Genomic DNA, 12,654 nt, shown 5'->3' on the forward strand with positions numbered 1-12,654 from the left:
ACATTTTTTTCTTCCTTTTGTTTGTAGAAAAGAGGTATACCCCCACTTTCTACTAAAGCTTATCCTTTTCCTTAATCTTGTTACCATTTTTCCCCCATATTACCCAGGACTTAGTTCAGGCCACCTCAATTTATCTTCAATGTCTTTCATAGTTTTTTCATACATAAAATCCTCCATTCTTTTTTTTATTCCAAATTTGAAAAAAAATACCCCCCCAAAAAAATCCTTCCTGTGACATTTCTTTTCCATTCATTGCCATCCATCTCCCTTGTCACATCTATATATCTTGAAAAAGCTATCTGAACCTGAAACTGATGACTTCATTTCATATGCATTCTAACCCAAGTCTCTTTTTATCTGGCTTCTGCCTCTAACATTCTACTGAAATTGGTCTCTTAAACATCATTAATAACATAGTTGCAAAATCCAATGGCCCCTTCCTCATTCACCAAGACTTTTCCATAGCTTTTGACACTGTTTACAATTCTGCATCACTCTATATCTGCATCACACTCTCCTAGTTCTTTTACCTAACTACTTGTTGGTCTTGAAGTCAACTGTCATCTTTTTTCTTTGTCTGCTTCTCTTCTCATTTTGTGCTCTATGCCTTGGGAATTTTACTCATTCCCATGGCTTCAACTAAACATTTCTATGCAGATGGCTCCCAAATCTTGATCTCTTATCTGGACCACTTTTGTAAACTTTAGAATATTGTCTCCAACTGTTTTAAAGATGTATCTCTCTGCATGTACAATTGATACATTATTCCAAACAACATCTTTTTCCTTCTTGGCTTACTTCTCTTAACTTCATTATATATGTCTGTAACACCATAAATCACCCTGTCTTTCATGTTTATAACCTTATGGTTATATTTGACTTTCCCTTTTCACCTTTCATATCTAATCAATCCACCCTTTCTAACACTCAGAGAATCTCTCCCTGGAAGGGACTTTAGAGATGAACTAGTTTATCATCTAGTTTGTTATTATTTCATCTCTTATTCCTTCTATTTCATTCTCACCAGCAGCAGTGCCATTCTTTTAAAGGCTCTTATTGGCATCTAAACAAACTATTGTAACAGCAGGTCTTCCTGCTTCCACTTTATTTTCTCCAATTCATGTTTCATACATCTGCCAGAATAAATTTTCTTTGATATGACCATGTTACCCTGCTCAAAAATCTTCAGCAGTTTCCTATTGCCTGTGAAATAAATTAAATTCTCTTTGGTACCTAAGACTCTCAAAAATCTGTCATCATTCTCACTTACTGACTGGATGACCATGGACAAACCACTTAACCTCTATTGGTCTCAGTTTCCTCATCTGCAAAATGAGATAATTTGACTTAATGATCTCTGAGGTTCCTTTCTGTCTATAAATCTATGATCCTATAACCCACTTACCAGTGATGTAACCCTTGATGGATAGATCACTTAACCTCTCTGGGACTCAAATTTTCTCATTTGAAAAATGAGAGTGTTGGACTCAATGACTGTCAAATTGGTGTTCCTAATGACCATGTTACCACTTCCCTCAATCAATAAACTGCACTGGACTCCTATTATCTGAAGGGTCAAATATAAAATCTCTGTATAGTTTTTAAATTCCTTCTTAACCCAATGTCTTCTACCTTTCTAATATTTTTCAACCCTTATCTTTCACCTTAGAATCAATATTACATATTGGTTCCAAGGCAGAAGAGTAGTCTCACACAGCCACACAGCTAGGAAGTAAGAGGCCCTTTCTAGTGTTCTTACATTTTACTTCCATGAATTCTGTGCTCCAGTGATACTAGCCTCCTTGCTCTGCTTCCTACTCCATCTCCCATATCTGGACATTTTTGCTGGATGTCCTCATTTCTGCCTCCTGGCTTCCTTGACTTCCTTAAAATTCCAGGGAAAAGTCCTATCTCATTAGGAATCCTTTTTTGATCCCCTAAATGTTAATCCTGTATTTCTATTGATTATTTCCTATTTATCCTGTATATTTCTTGTTTGTACAAGAATGTACAAATTTGTTTGCACTGTATTGTCTCAATTAGACTCTGAGCTCCTTGAAATCAAGAGCTGTTTTTGTCTTGTTTGTATTTTTGACACAACAGTGGCTGACATATAGTACAGACTCAATAAATGCTTCCTGACTTCATGTTGATTCATTTAATACTAAGGTGCTTTCCAACCACAAATCTATGATCCCATGATCCATTCATAAGCGATGTGGTCATGGACAAGTTACTTAGTCCCTCTGTGCCTCAGTTTACTCTTCTGTAAAATAATAGTATTAATGCCTGTAGAATTTATCTCATGAGGTTGTTATGAGGTTCAGAATTGTTTAAGCGGGTAATTTCCAAAAGGTAAAGTCCGGTGTAAATGTAAATTGTGATTATGGCTTCTCTGGTCGTATCTCATACTCATTCCACTTCAAGCTATATTCCAGTCAAAATGGCTCACTCTCACCTCCCAAACATGTTTTTACAGTCCCATTTTTCTATACCTTTGTTTATGCTTTTTTCTGTGTTTGGAAAGACTTACCTTTCTCCTTACCCTGTTGAATTCTTACCTCTTCTCCCAAGTCCAGCTCAATGCCTGTCCCTTCCCCACCCTTTCTCAGTCAGCCGTCCTGGTCCTTCCCCCATGATCTCACAAAATATTATGTTTAGGAACTGTCTAATGCAGTTATTATGTAATATTTTGCATTATAATGATCTATTTGTCTCTTAATGTCTTATTAGACTACAAACTCATGACTGAATTGTATAGCTTATGCTAGTGCCTAGCAAGCACTTTGCACACAATAGATCTGTTTTACAAAATTATTTATTACATTAAAATTCCTACTTCTTTCCCTCCCCTCCTAGTGCTAGAGAAGGCATCATTTGACCAAAAAAAGTATGTATGTACAAAACTAGGTCTTGCTTATTACTATTTATCAATTCTCTTGATGGACATTTGAGTGAATCAAGTACCCAGTGGTACCATTTGCATACTCAGGGGAATTCAGTGTGATTGGACCCATCAAAGATGGGAGAAAGGAGTACAACTTTTGGAGTGCCAAGATAGTTAATCATAATAGCTAATAACATTTATGGAGTGTTTAACATGTTCCAGGCACTGTGCTAAGCGCTTTACAAATATCTCCCATTTCATCTTCATAACAACCCTTCAAAACAGGGTTATTGCTACTATTACTATCCCCACTTTACAAATGAGGTTAAGACACTTACTTGCCCAGGGATTTACGTAAGCCAGTCATTGTCTGAGTCTGAATCTGAACTCGGGTTTTCCTGACTCCAAGCCAGGCACTCTATTCACCATGTCTCTTAGTTACCCCCAAGAGTTCCTAATAAGGATCATACTAGGACCTAGAGGTGGAAGGAACCTCAAAAGCTATCTACTCCAACCTCCTCACCTAACATACTTTATATTTGACACCAAACAGGGAGGGAAAATGAATACACCAAATGATATAGTAAGGATACAAAAATAAAAGAGCTTGACAGGCATTTAGCTGGGTTTAATACAATGAAATTGAGTTAGCCAGCCAACAAGCATTTATTAAGTATTTGTCTGGCTGGCATAGGATTAAAGTGCAGGGGGATATGAAGAAAAAATAAAGGCAACCTCTGCTCTTAAAGAACTTATATTCTAATGGTTATGATCACATGTAAATAACTCTGTACATATAAAATGTGTAAATAGAAGGTACCCTTAAAGGGTTTGGGTTGGGGCAAGATTCTCTGCAGGAAGTAGCCCATAATCTCAGTCTCAAAAGCAAACCTTTAAATAAGTCAGTAAATATTCAGTAAGTGATTACTATTTGCCAGGCATGGTGCTAAACTCTGGGGTCACAACGAAAGGCAAATAACAGTCCCTGCTGCCAAGAAGCTCACAGTCTAATGGGGGAGACAGTGTACAAACATGATATAGATGGATTAAACTGGAGATAATCAATAGAGGGAAGACTTCAACATTAAGGGGGGTTAGGGAAGTCTTCTTAGAGAAGGGGAGATTTTTGCTGAGACATAAAGAAAGCCAGAGGAGCAGGAGGTGAAGAGGGAGAGAGTTCCAGGCATGAGGAATATGCCCAGAATCAGGAGAATTATCTTATGGCAGGAAGAGTAAGGCCAGTGTCAACGGATCACAGAGTACATGGGGATGAGTAAGATAGGAGAGTGCCAGACTAGGAAGGATTTCATATTTGATCTTGGAGGTAATACAGAGCCACTGGAGTTTATTGAGGAGCAGGGGCTGGTTTGATATGGTTACACCCATGCTTTAGGAAGATCTCTTTGATAGCTGAGTAAACCAAAAAAGAGAATGACTTGTGGCAGGCAGACAGACCAGCAGATGATTGCAATACTTCAGGTGTATGGTGATGAGGACAAGGTGGTGGCAGTGTCAGAGAAGAGAAAGGAGCCTATATGAAAGATGTTGCTTAGCAGAATGGACTGCCAAGGATTCTAAGAAGTGAAGGTGAAGAGGGAGAGGTGTTCAGGCATGGGAGAATGCCATTGTAGAGGCATGGAGACAAGAGATGCAACGTCAAGTATAAGGAATAAATATAAAATCTTAGATTTAGGGTTCAAGAATCAGTGTCACCATTCCAAGATGAGGAAAGGATGTTTAGATAGAAGTTGTTTTGAAAAATAACTGGTGGTTCTGGTGGATTGAAAGTTCAGTGTGAGTCTGCTGTGTGAGGCACCATCTGTAAACAACTGATGTTATCTCAGGCTACAGGAGGAGAGGCTTAGCTTCCAAGATCCAGAAGGTGATCATCCTACCATACTCGAACCTTGTCATCTAGAGTATTATGTTCCATCCTGAGTACTACCATCTGAGAATGACAATTGATAAATTAGAGAGAGTCCAGAAGAGGCGGTGAAGGGCCTTCAATTATGTCACCTAAGAATCAGTTTAAAAAAATGAGTGTATTGGGGGCATCGAGGTGGCTCAGTGGATAGAGAACCAGACCTGGAGACAGGAAATCCTGGGTTCAAAGATGGCCTCAGATACTTCCTAGGTGTGTGACCTTGGGCAAATCATTTAATCTCTATTTCTCAAATATCTAGCTCTTACATAGTATTGATTCTAAGACAGAAAGTAAGGGTTATATATGTACATATATGTATATATATTTATACATGTATGTACATACATATATATCTTAAATTTGTTATATTTTATATATAAAAGAAACTGTGCATGCTTAACCTAGAGAAGAGAAGATTGGGGGGGGATATAATAACTATGTAAAGGATTTGAAAGGCTATCATATAAGGGAAGGATTAGATTTGTTCTGTTTGGCTTTAGAAAGCAGTAGCAGAGAACTGTATGGAAATTCCAAAAAGGCCAGCTTTGGGTAAGATAGCAAGAAAATGTCCTGAAATTAAAGGTATCCAAAATGGAATGGGCTGCCTTGAGATGGGGGCAGAGAAATGTTCTGTGACTTTCCTAGGGTCATACAACTATTAAGCATTTGAATTTGGATGTGATGATTCCCATCTAATCCTCTATCCACTAGGACATATAGCTTCCTCTAATGGGACCTGGAGTCAGGAAGATGAGTTTTCCTGAATTCAAATCTGGTCTCAGACAGTAATGACATGACCTTGGGCAAGTCACTTTACTTTGTTTACCTTCATTTTCTCATCTGTAAAATGAGCTTGAGAAGGAAATGGCAAATTATTCTAGTATCTTTGGCAAGAAAACCCCAAATGGGATTTCAACAGGGGAAAAAAAATTCATGAATCAGCATGACTTCATTAATTAGTGAAATGTAACTAAAGTGGAAGATGGATGATGGTCACTGTTCAGACAATCCTCTGTAAAAGCAAGAGAATGCAATATAATATGTCGCAGTAGGAAAAAAAAATGCTGAATTTGAACCACTGATGAATTTGAATTGTCTGACTCAACTTAAAAACAACTGAATAACTATAGTAACTCAACAGAGTACATGAGATTCCTTTAAATGAGCAAATTCTGTTTCTGGTGTTTTCCATAGTAGTTAAATGACTTGTTGGCAGTCATAGTGATAGAAAGTAATAAACTTGGGGTATGACACTGTAAACACCAAAACTATAAGGATAGTTTTGACTTAAAATCTAAATAAGTGGTCACCATGGGAAATTCCCAAATATGAAAATACTCAAGTCAGCTGGGGATTTATGGAGATTTTAATTAATAAAGAGAGAAGGAATTAAGGGAAAGAGAGAGAGACAGAGAGACAGAGACAGAGACAGAGACAGAGAGAGACAGACAGAGACAGAGACAGAGACAGAGAGAGAGACAGAGAGAGAGAGAGAGAGAGAGAGAGAGAGAGAGAGAGAGAGAGAGAGAGAGAGAGAGAGAGAAAGAATTAATCTAAACTGCTCTGGCTCAGGCTGAACCAAGAAGTAGGTTAAAAGCCTAGGCCAAAATGGCCTCCCTGAGCCTAAGGGAGAGCGAGTCAGTCTTTTTACTCACCACAAGACCATCTCAAAGCAAGCTCTAGTCCTCCACTGAATCTCCTGAACTCCAATTACCTGAACTGACTTTTTACCCTTCCTTTTAAAGAAAAAATTCTCTTATGTCACCTCCCCTAAATTTTCATGTCTACCAATCACAGTAGATATTTTTTCCAGGACTTTTTTTTCCATTCTTAGTTTTCACCACTCTTTAGTTCACATCTTCTCTGGTTAGAATATATCTTCTAAGTACTTCACACCTCTTTGCTAAGTTTGCCTTTTGTAAGTTACTTGACCTTTTTGTGATTAATTTAACCTTTGCAGGTACTTAATGTCTTTTTGTTTTAGATCTAAAAATAGATCTAGCTTAAGGTTCTAGCTTTACTATAAGGTATGAGTTAGGGACTTTCATTGTTAAATCAGGAGTTTACAACTTTATCTTCCCCTAAGGCACTGTCTGAGTTAGGGTGGAATAATTTTAAAAGTTCCCAATACATTCTTGTTAGACCAAATATCTCCATTGTTACAATAAGGGAATAACTAAATCAAATCTCCTAAAGTACAATCTGAGTAGTTTTTAAGATTCACAACACTCAGACCTTCTACTCTGAATCCAGTGTTGTCACCACTATGCCATGGCTAGTAATGCATTATTTACAATACATGCTTCTTCATCTATGAAGCCTTCCTTGATCTGCTCAGGAAGGATAGCAACCTCAATGGGCTTGATAGAGTTTCACAGTGATCAAATCCATATACTCTGCTCTCATCTCTGTACTTCCATTAAGTTCTTCCTCTAGTGCCTCAGCATGATGGGAAGGTGACCACAGAACACATGCTTTGATAGCTTCTGCAGAGCTGACCAGGTTTCCAGAACAAGGCCGGGACTTTGTGTTTGATTGTCTGAAGGCTAACGATGAAATGTTATAAAGGTTCATCACTAGCTTAATACCTTCTAGGGGATGATTATTTGATTTTTGCACCATGTCAACTTGTGAAGACTAGAGACACTGGGATCTTCTCAGTAAAGGAAATAAGCATACTTATGAAAGAGGAATTGTTTAAGTAGAGAAACAGTGAAAGGGATATATAGGTATCTAAGCTTCTTGAAGACAGAAAGGATATTTTTATCATTGTGTATATTATACCAGAAACTACCTACCATTGCATATGGTACATATGGATTATTTGATTTATTGATTGATTATTAAATCCATTATTGTAATAAAATAAATGAATTATCAGGAAGTCTTGACTAGAAGGTCTGAACTCCAAAATAGTTCTGAAAATCAGGTTCTTGTGGAGTTTAGCATTCATTTGTGCAAGGAACTAAGTCAAATCCCTACATGATGTTGACGTAGGTGGGTCTATGAAAAGGCAAGCTTGTTAACAGATGTCTGATCCCAGTGAGACAATAGACTCAAAGAGCTCCAATCGAGTTGTCAAATTGGTAATGTCATCAATGTGTGATGTGGAATAAGTACACTATGAGCCAGAGTTGGGGGTGTTCAGAGTGGAAATGAAAGTCTATCTTTGTGACACATTGTCAGAAAAGATAGAGGCTGGAAAGAAGGGTCAGAAGTATGGCTGGCTATGAGTCTGACTAGTACCTGCTAGTTATATTTGGAAGGGCTAGTTCCAGAAAATTTAGTCTAATCTCTTTTTTGTTCTTCTAAATGCTCTTGCCATGATTCATTGGATGCAAATTTTCTAACTAGAAGAGATCTTTGATCAGACTTTCTCAACCTTTTCTGTGTTGTAGACCCCTTCAGTGGTCTGTTAAAGCTTATGAATCCCTTCTCAGAATATTGTTTTTAATGCATTAGCTAGAATACTTGATTACCAAAAAAAATCAGTTATATGGAAATAAAATTGACAAAATACATTTCTAAAATTCTAAGTTCACAGACTCTAGATTAAATACCTCTGGGGCAGCAAGGTATCTCATTGGATCGAGAGCCAGCCCTAGAGCTAGGAGGTCCTAGATCAAATCTGGCCTCAGATACTTCCTAGTGATGTGACCCTGGACAAGTCACTTAACCCTTATAGCCTAGCCCTTACTGCTTTTCTGCCTTGGAGACAATATGTAGTATTGATTCTAAGATGGAAGGTAAGGGTTTTTTTTTTTTTTAAAGAACCTCTGATTTAGACGTTCTCTAAGGTGGTCTCATCTAATCCCCTTATTTTGACATAGATGAGGAAATTAAATCACATTGCCCTAACTGCTATTTTTTCAGCTATCTGCCAGTCTAAACACCTCAGGCCATTGAGCACAGGGGTAGTCTGAGTAACAATCATGGGGTCACATAGGCAGTAAGTGGCAAAACTAGAATCTAGATGTTCTCCTTTCAAATCCAGCATTCTTTCAACAGAATAAGTACAGTGAAGTTTGAATCCAAGTCCTCTGATCCAATGTCCTTTCCAGGATATAGGAACATCAGGATAATTGGTTTTGAAGGATTAAATCAGGACCAACCTTACTCAAAAGTGAATTTACCTGGTGGGTTTTATAGTAATTTAAGGAAATATACAAAGAGTCTCTTACTCCCAACCCTATCCTAGACACTTTGTGAAATTCTCCATTTCTCTTTTTCATTTCTATTAAAATTTCATCAATTAGATTCTTTTGGGCTAACCAGACACAGGAGAGTTTTTAAAAGGTTGGGGGAGGATATGGGGAAAGGAGAGTGAGATGGCTCAGTGGATTGAAAATTGGGGCTAGAGATGGGGAGGTTCTGGATTCAAATCTAATCTCAAAAATTTACTATCAGTATGGCCCTGGACAAGTCACTAAACCCCCTCCCCCCATTGCCTAGACCTTACTGCTCTTCTGCCTTGGAACTAATATTTTCATGGATTCTAAGACAGAAGGTAGGAGGTTTTTTGTTGTTTTGTTTTTCATTTAAGTATGCGCGTAAGCAGGGCTGACTACCAGCCATTTCATAATTCAGTGGGAATAAATTTAATCTTATTGCTTTCCTAGTGAGATGCCTCAAGGGAAAGGAATTAAGAGTTCTGTAGGTAGGAGAAGGGAAAGGAAGGAAAAGAGGAGTTTTTTTTTTAGCATAGGGACTTGCTAGTAGTGGGCAGGACTGACTGAGATGTTAAAATAGGGGCTTTGACTAGGGGAGAATATTGGTAAGGAGGTCTTAAGGACCACAATATGTTCAAGAATAGCTAAGACTGGTCCAAGACTCTTCTAGATCTGTATGTGTGTGTGTGTCTGTCTGTCTTTCTCTCAGGTCCCTTTATTTTGTCCTTCATTCTTGTTTCTCCTGTTTATTCCACAGCCCCTGATGCTCCTTATACCCACTGGAAGCAGACAGTTTTCTACTTAGAAGATTATCTCACTGTCAGAAGGGGTGAAGAGATCTATGGGACCATTTCCATGAAACCAAATGCAAAAAATGTGGTGAGTACATGGGTGAGCAACATATAAGAGAGATTAGTTGATCTGGAGATTGAGAGGGGAAAAGGGAAACTTAAAAAGCTCCTTAAGAGGGATTTCAGGGGAAAATAGGTGACTCAATGGATAGAGAGCCAGGCCTTGAGATGGGAGGTTCTGTGTTCAAATCTGGCCTCAGAAACTTCCCAGCTGTGTGACCCTGAGCAAGTCACTTTACCCCATTGCCTAGACCTTACAGCTCTTCTGCCTTGGAACTATTTGTATGGATTCTAAGATGGAAGGTAAGGGTCTAAAAAAAAGAGGGATTATAATAAATTATTCCCAAACATGGCTTCATTTCAAAATGTAAATCACCAGCAGAAGTTTTTAAGTACTTTGAGAACACTCAAAAGAGGAAGGGAAGGGATTAAGAAGTTCCTTTGGAATATAGCCCAATGGAAGTAAAGGAATGGGTTTACCCAGCGGGCTATCACAGTACTAGTCCAAGCATAAGGTGATTAGGGCAAGCACTAAGATGGTGGTACATACTTCCAGAGAGAAGGGGGTGCATCCAAAAGATGTTACAAAGGTGAAATTAAAGCTAATTTGGTAAGATTTGACAAAAGATTGGCTAAGAAGGAGTGAAAGAGAGTAAGGAATTCAGGAATATACACAGGCACATATATGATCCTAGGTGACTAGGAAGATGCACCCTTAATAATGGTAGGGAAGGTTGGAAGGGGAGGGATTTGGGAGGAGTAAATAATGAGTCAAGTTTTGGACATGTTGAATGTAAGATGTCAGCAACAATATCTGCTTCGAGGTGTCCAATAGGCATTAAGACTAGAGGTCAGGAAAGAGGTTAGGTTTAGATAAATAGATTTCAGAATCAGCAGCATAGAGATGACCATTGAACACAGGGGATCCAATGAGATCACAGATATGGAGAGAAGCACAAATAGAGGCTCAGAGATGAGAGAGCAGGAGAAGTAGAGATTAATCCAATATGACCCAAATTTAAAGTATATTGAGAGGTCATTTGAGACAAGATTTGAAAAGTGAGTTGGTGCTAAATTGTAAAGATCTTTAAATACCAGGAGAGGAATTTGAACTTTACTCAGTAGGCAATGGGGAACCACTGAACTATTGCAGAAAATAACAGCTCACACTCAAAACAACCTTGTGAAATGGGGTAGGGAAGTCCTATTCCCTTCATTTTACAGATGAGGAAATAGACACGCAGAGATGTTAATGATTTCTCCGATGTCTGAGTTGTACATGTGTGAGTCCACATCACAGTCCAACTCTCTTGTATCCAAGACCAGGGCTCTTTGCCCTGCCATATTATTTCCCAACAAGATTTCCTTTTGAACAGAGAATGAGTTTAAAGATTTCAAAGGAACCTCCTGCAAGGATGGCAAGCCATTGGGATAGGTTAATGGGTGCTGGCCATGGTTTGCCTTTGGTAGGAAGTTGTAAGAGCAAGATAAATACCTATCCATGTAGGAGAGGTTTGACAAGTTCTGTCTAGAGGAAGGGCAGGAAGTCAATTGACCCTTCATCTCTTCTCTTGGCAGCGGGACCTTGATTTCACAGTGGACTTGGACTTTAAGGGACAGCTGTGTGAAACATCTGTTTCTAATGACTACAAAATGCGTTAGCACACAAGGAAACTTGAAGAAAGCAAAAAAGAAGCACTGTCTCATCTCGATCTGCTGCATTTGCCCACCAAGGAAAACTGTTTGCAGGACTACACACACGGGGACTTCAGAGTGTTAACTCGGCCCAGAAGTTTGGTCACCTCAAGAGGTTCCCAGCAGGCCTTGCTCTAGGTTGGAGATTCAAAAGAACCCCTAGCTCGAAAGTCCAACCTAAAGGCCATCTAGGCAAAGAGGCTCTGGTGCTCCAACAAAACCACCCAAGGATGGGAAAGGACACATGCATACCAATTGTATTCCTTAACTGTGAATCTCTGGATCTTCCAAGTTTTGCATGCTGCAGGCAATTAGAGCAGACTGTTTACATTAAAACACGGAGACATAGTGTCTTTGATAGCTTAACCAAGATTATCTGTCTATCTGTGTGGTGTGTGTGTGCGTGCGTGTATGTGTGTGTGTGTGTGCAACATATATATTAATTTATATATCCACATATGCCTGTATATGCATGCATATACAATCAAGTGGGTATACCTAGACATTAATGCAGAGTGGTATGTAAGTATGTATATATGTGCAGATATATGCATATATATTTGTATTTATATCTATATATCTCACTTAGAGGGGTTTCTGTTGCTTTTGAATAAGGAATTTGTTTTGTGGTTAGTTTCTCCCCCTTAAACAGATGTTAAGTAGCCAGTGAAAGTTATCTGTATCACACTGGTTTTTCTTGAACTGGACCTGTCTCCTAGTGCCTAGCATAGTTCTACATGTCTAGAGGGCACTGAATAAAAATGGATGAAAGTGAGTGGGACTGAAGTCAAGTGCTTCTTTTGTCCAAAATGTCTCTTGCCCCTGGAGGGTTGTAGAGAAGACCCACCTACCTGATCTTGAGGTTGAAAGAGCAATAAGAAATCAGCTGCGTCATCTTATTCAAAGCCCCAAATCAAAGCCCAACCGAACAAAGCATAAGAACTTCTTGGTAGTGTGCCCATTCACTCTGTGGAAACTTCAAGGAAATGCTCTGTGGAGAGCAGCTTCCAATCACCAGTGGACCTTTGTTTCCGTAAGAGGCATTTGAGTGGACTCACTCATGAGGGAAGACCGTGAAAGAAGGCTTTGTTCCATAGAGATCTACCCCATTAAAGTAGGTTTTCCTTC

General features: G+C 38.8%; 1 protein-coding gene across 2 annotated transcripts in view; it reads left to right on the forward strand.

Annotated features, from left to right (window-relative positions):
• Window positions 1-12,301, forward strand: part of PRMT8 (protein arginine methyltransferase 8) — a 160,729-nt gene extending 148,428 nt beyond the window's left edge. For both annotated transcript variants that reach the window (XM_056799128.1, XM_056799126.1), the window contains exons 9-10: window positions 9,738-9,859; window positions 11,410-12,301. In XM_056799128.1, coding sequence (XP_056655106.1) covers window positions 9,738-9,859; window positions 11,410-11,493 — 206 coding nt within the window. In that variant the 3' untranslated portion in view covers window positions 11,494-12,301. The remainder of the gene's footprint in view (window positions 1-9,737; window positions 9,860-11,409) is intronic.
• The last annotated feature ends 353 nt before the right edge of the window (window positions 12,302-12,654 follow it).

Source organism: Monodelphis domestica, chromosome 5 (genome assembly GCF_027887165.1).
Source record: "Monodelphis domestica isolate mMonDom1 chromosome 5, mMonDom1.pri, whole genome shotgun sequence".
Classification (NCBI taxonomy): Eukaryota; Metazoa; Chordata; class Mammalia; order Didelphimorphia; family Didelphidae; genus Monodelphis; species Monodelphis domestica.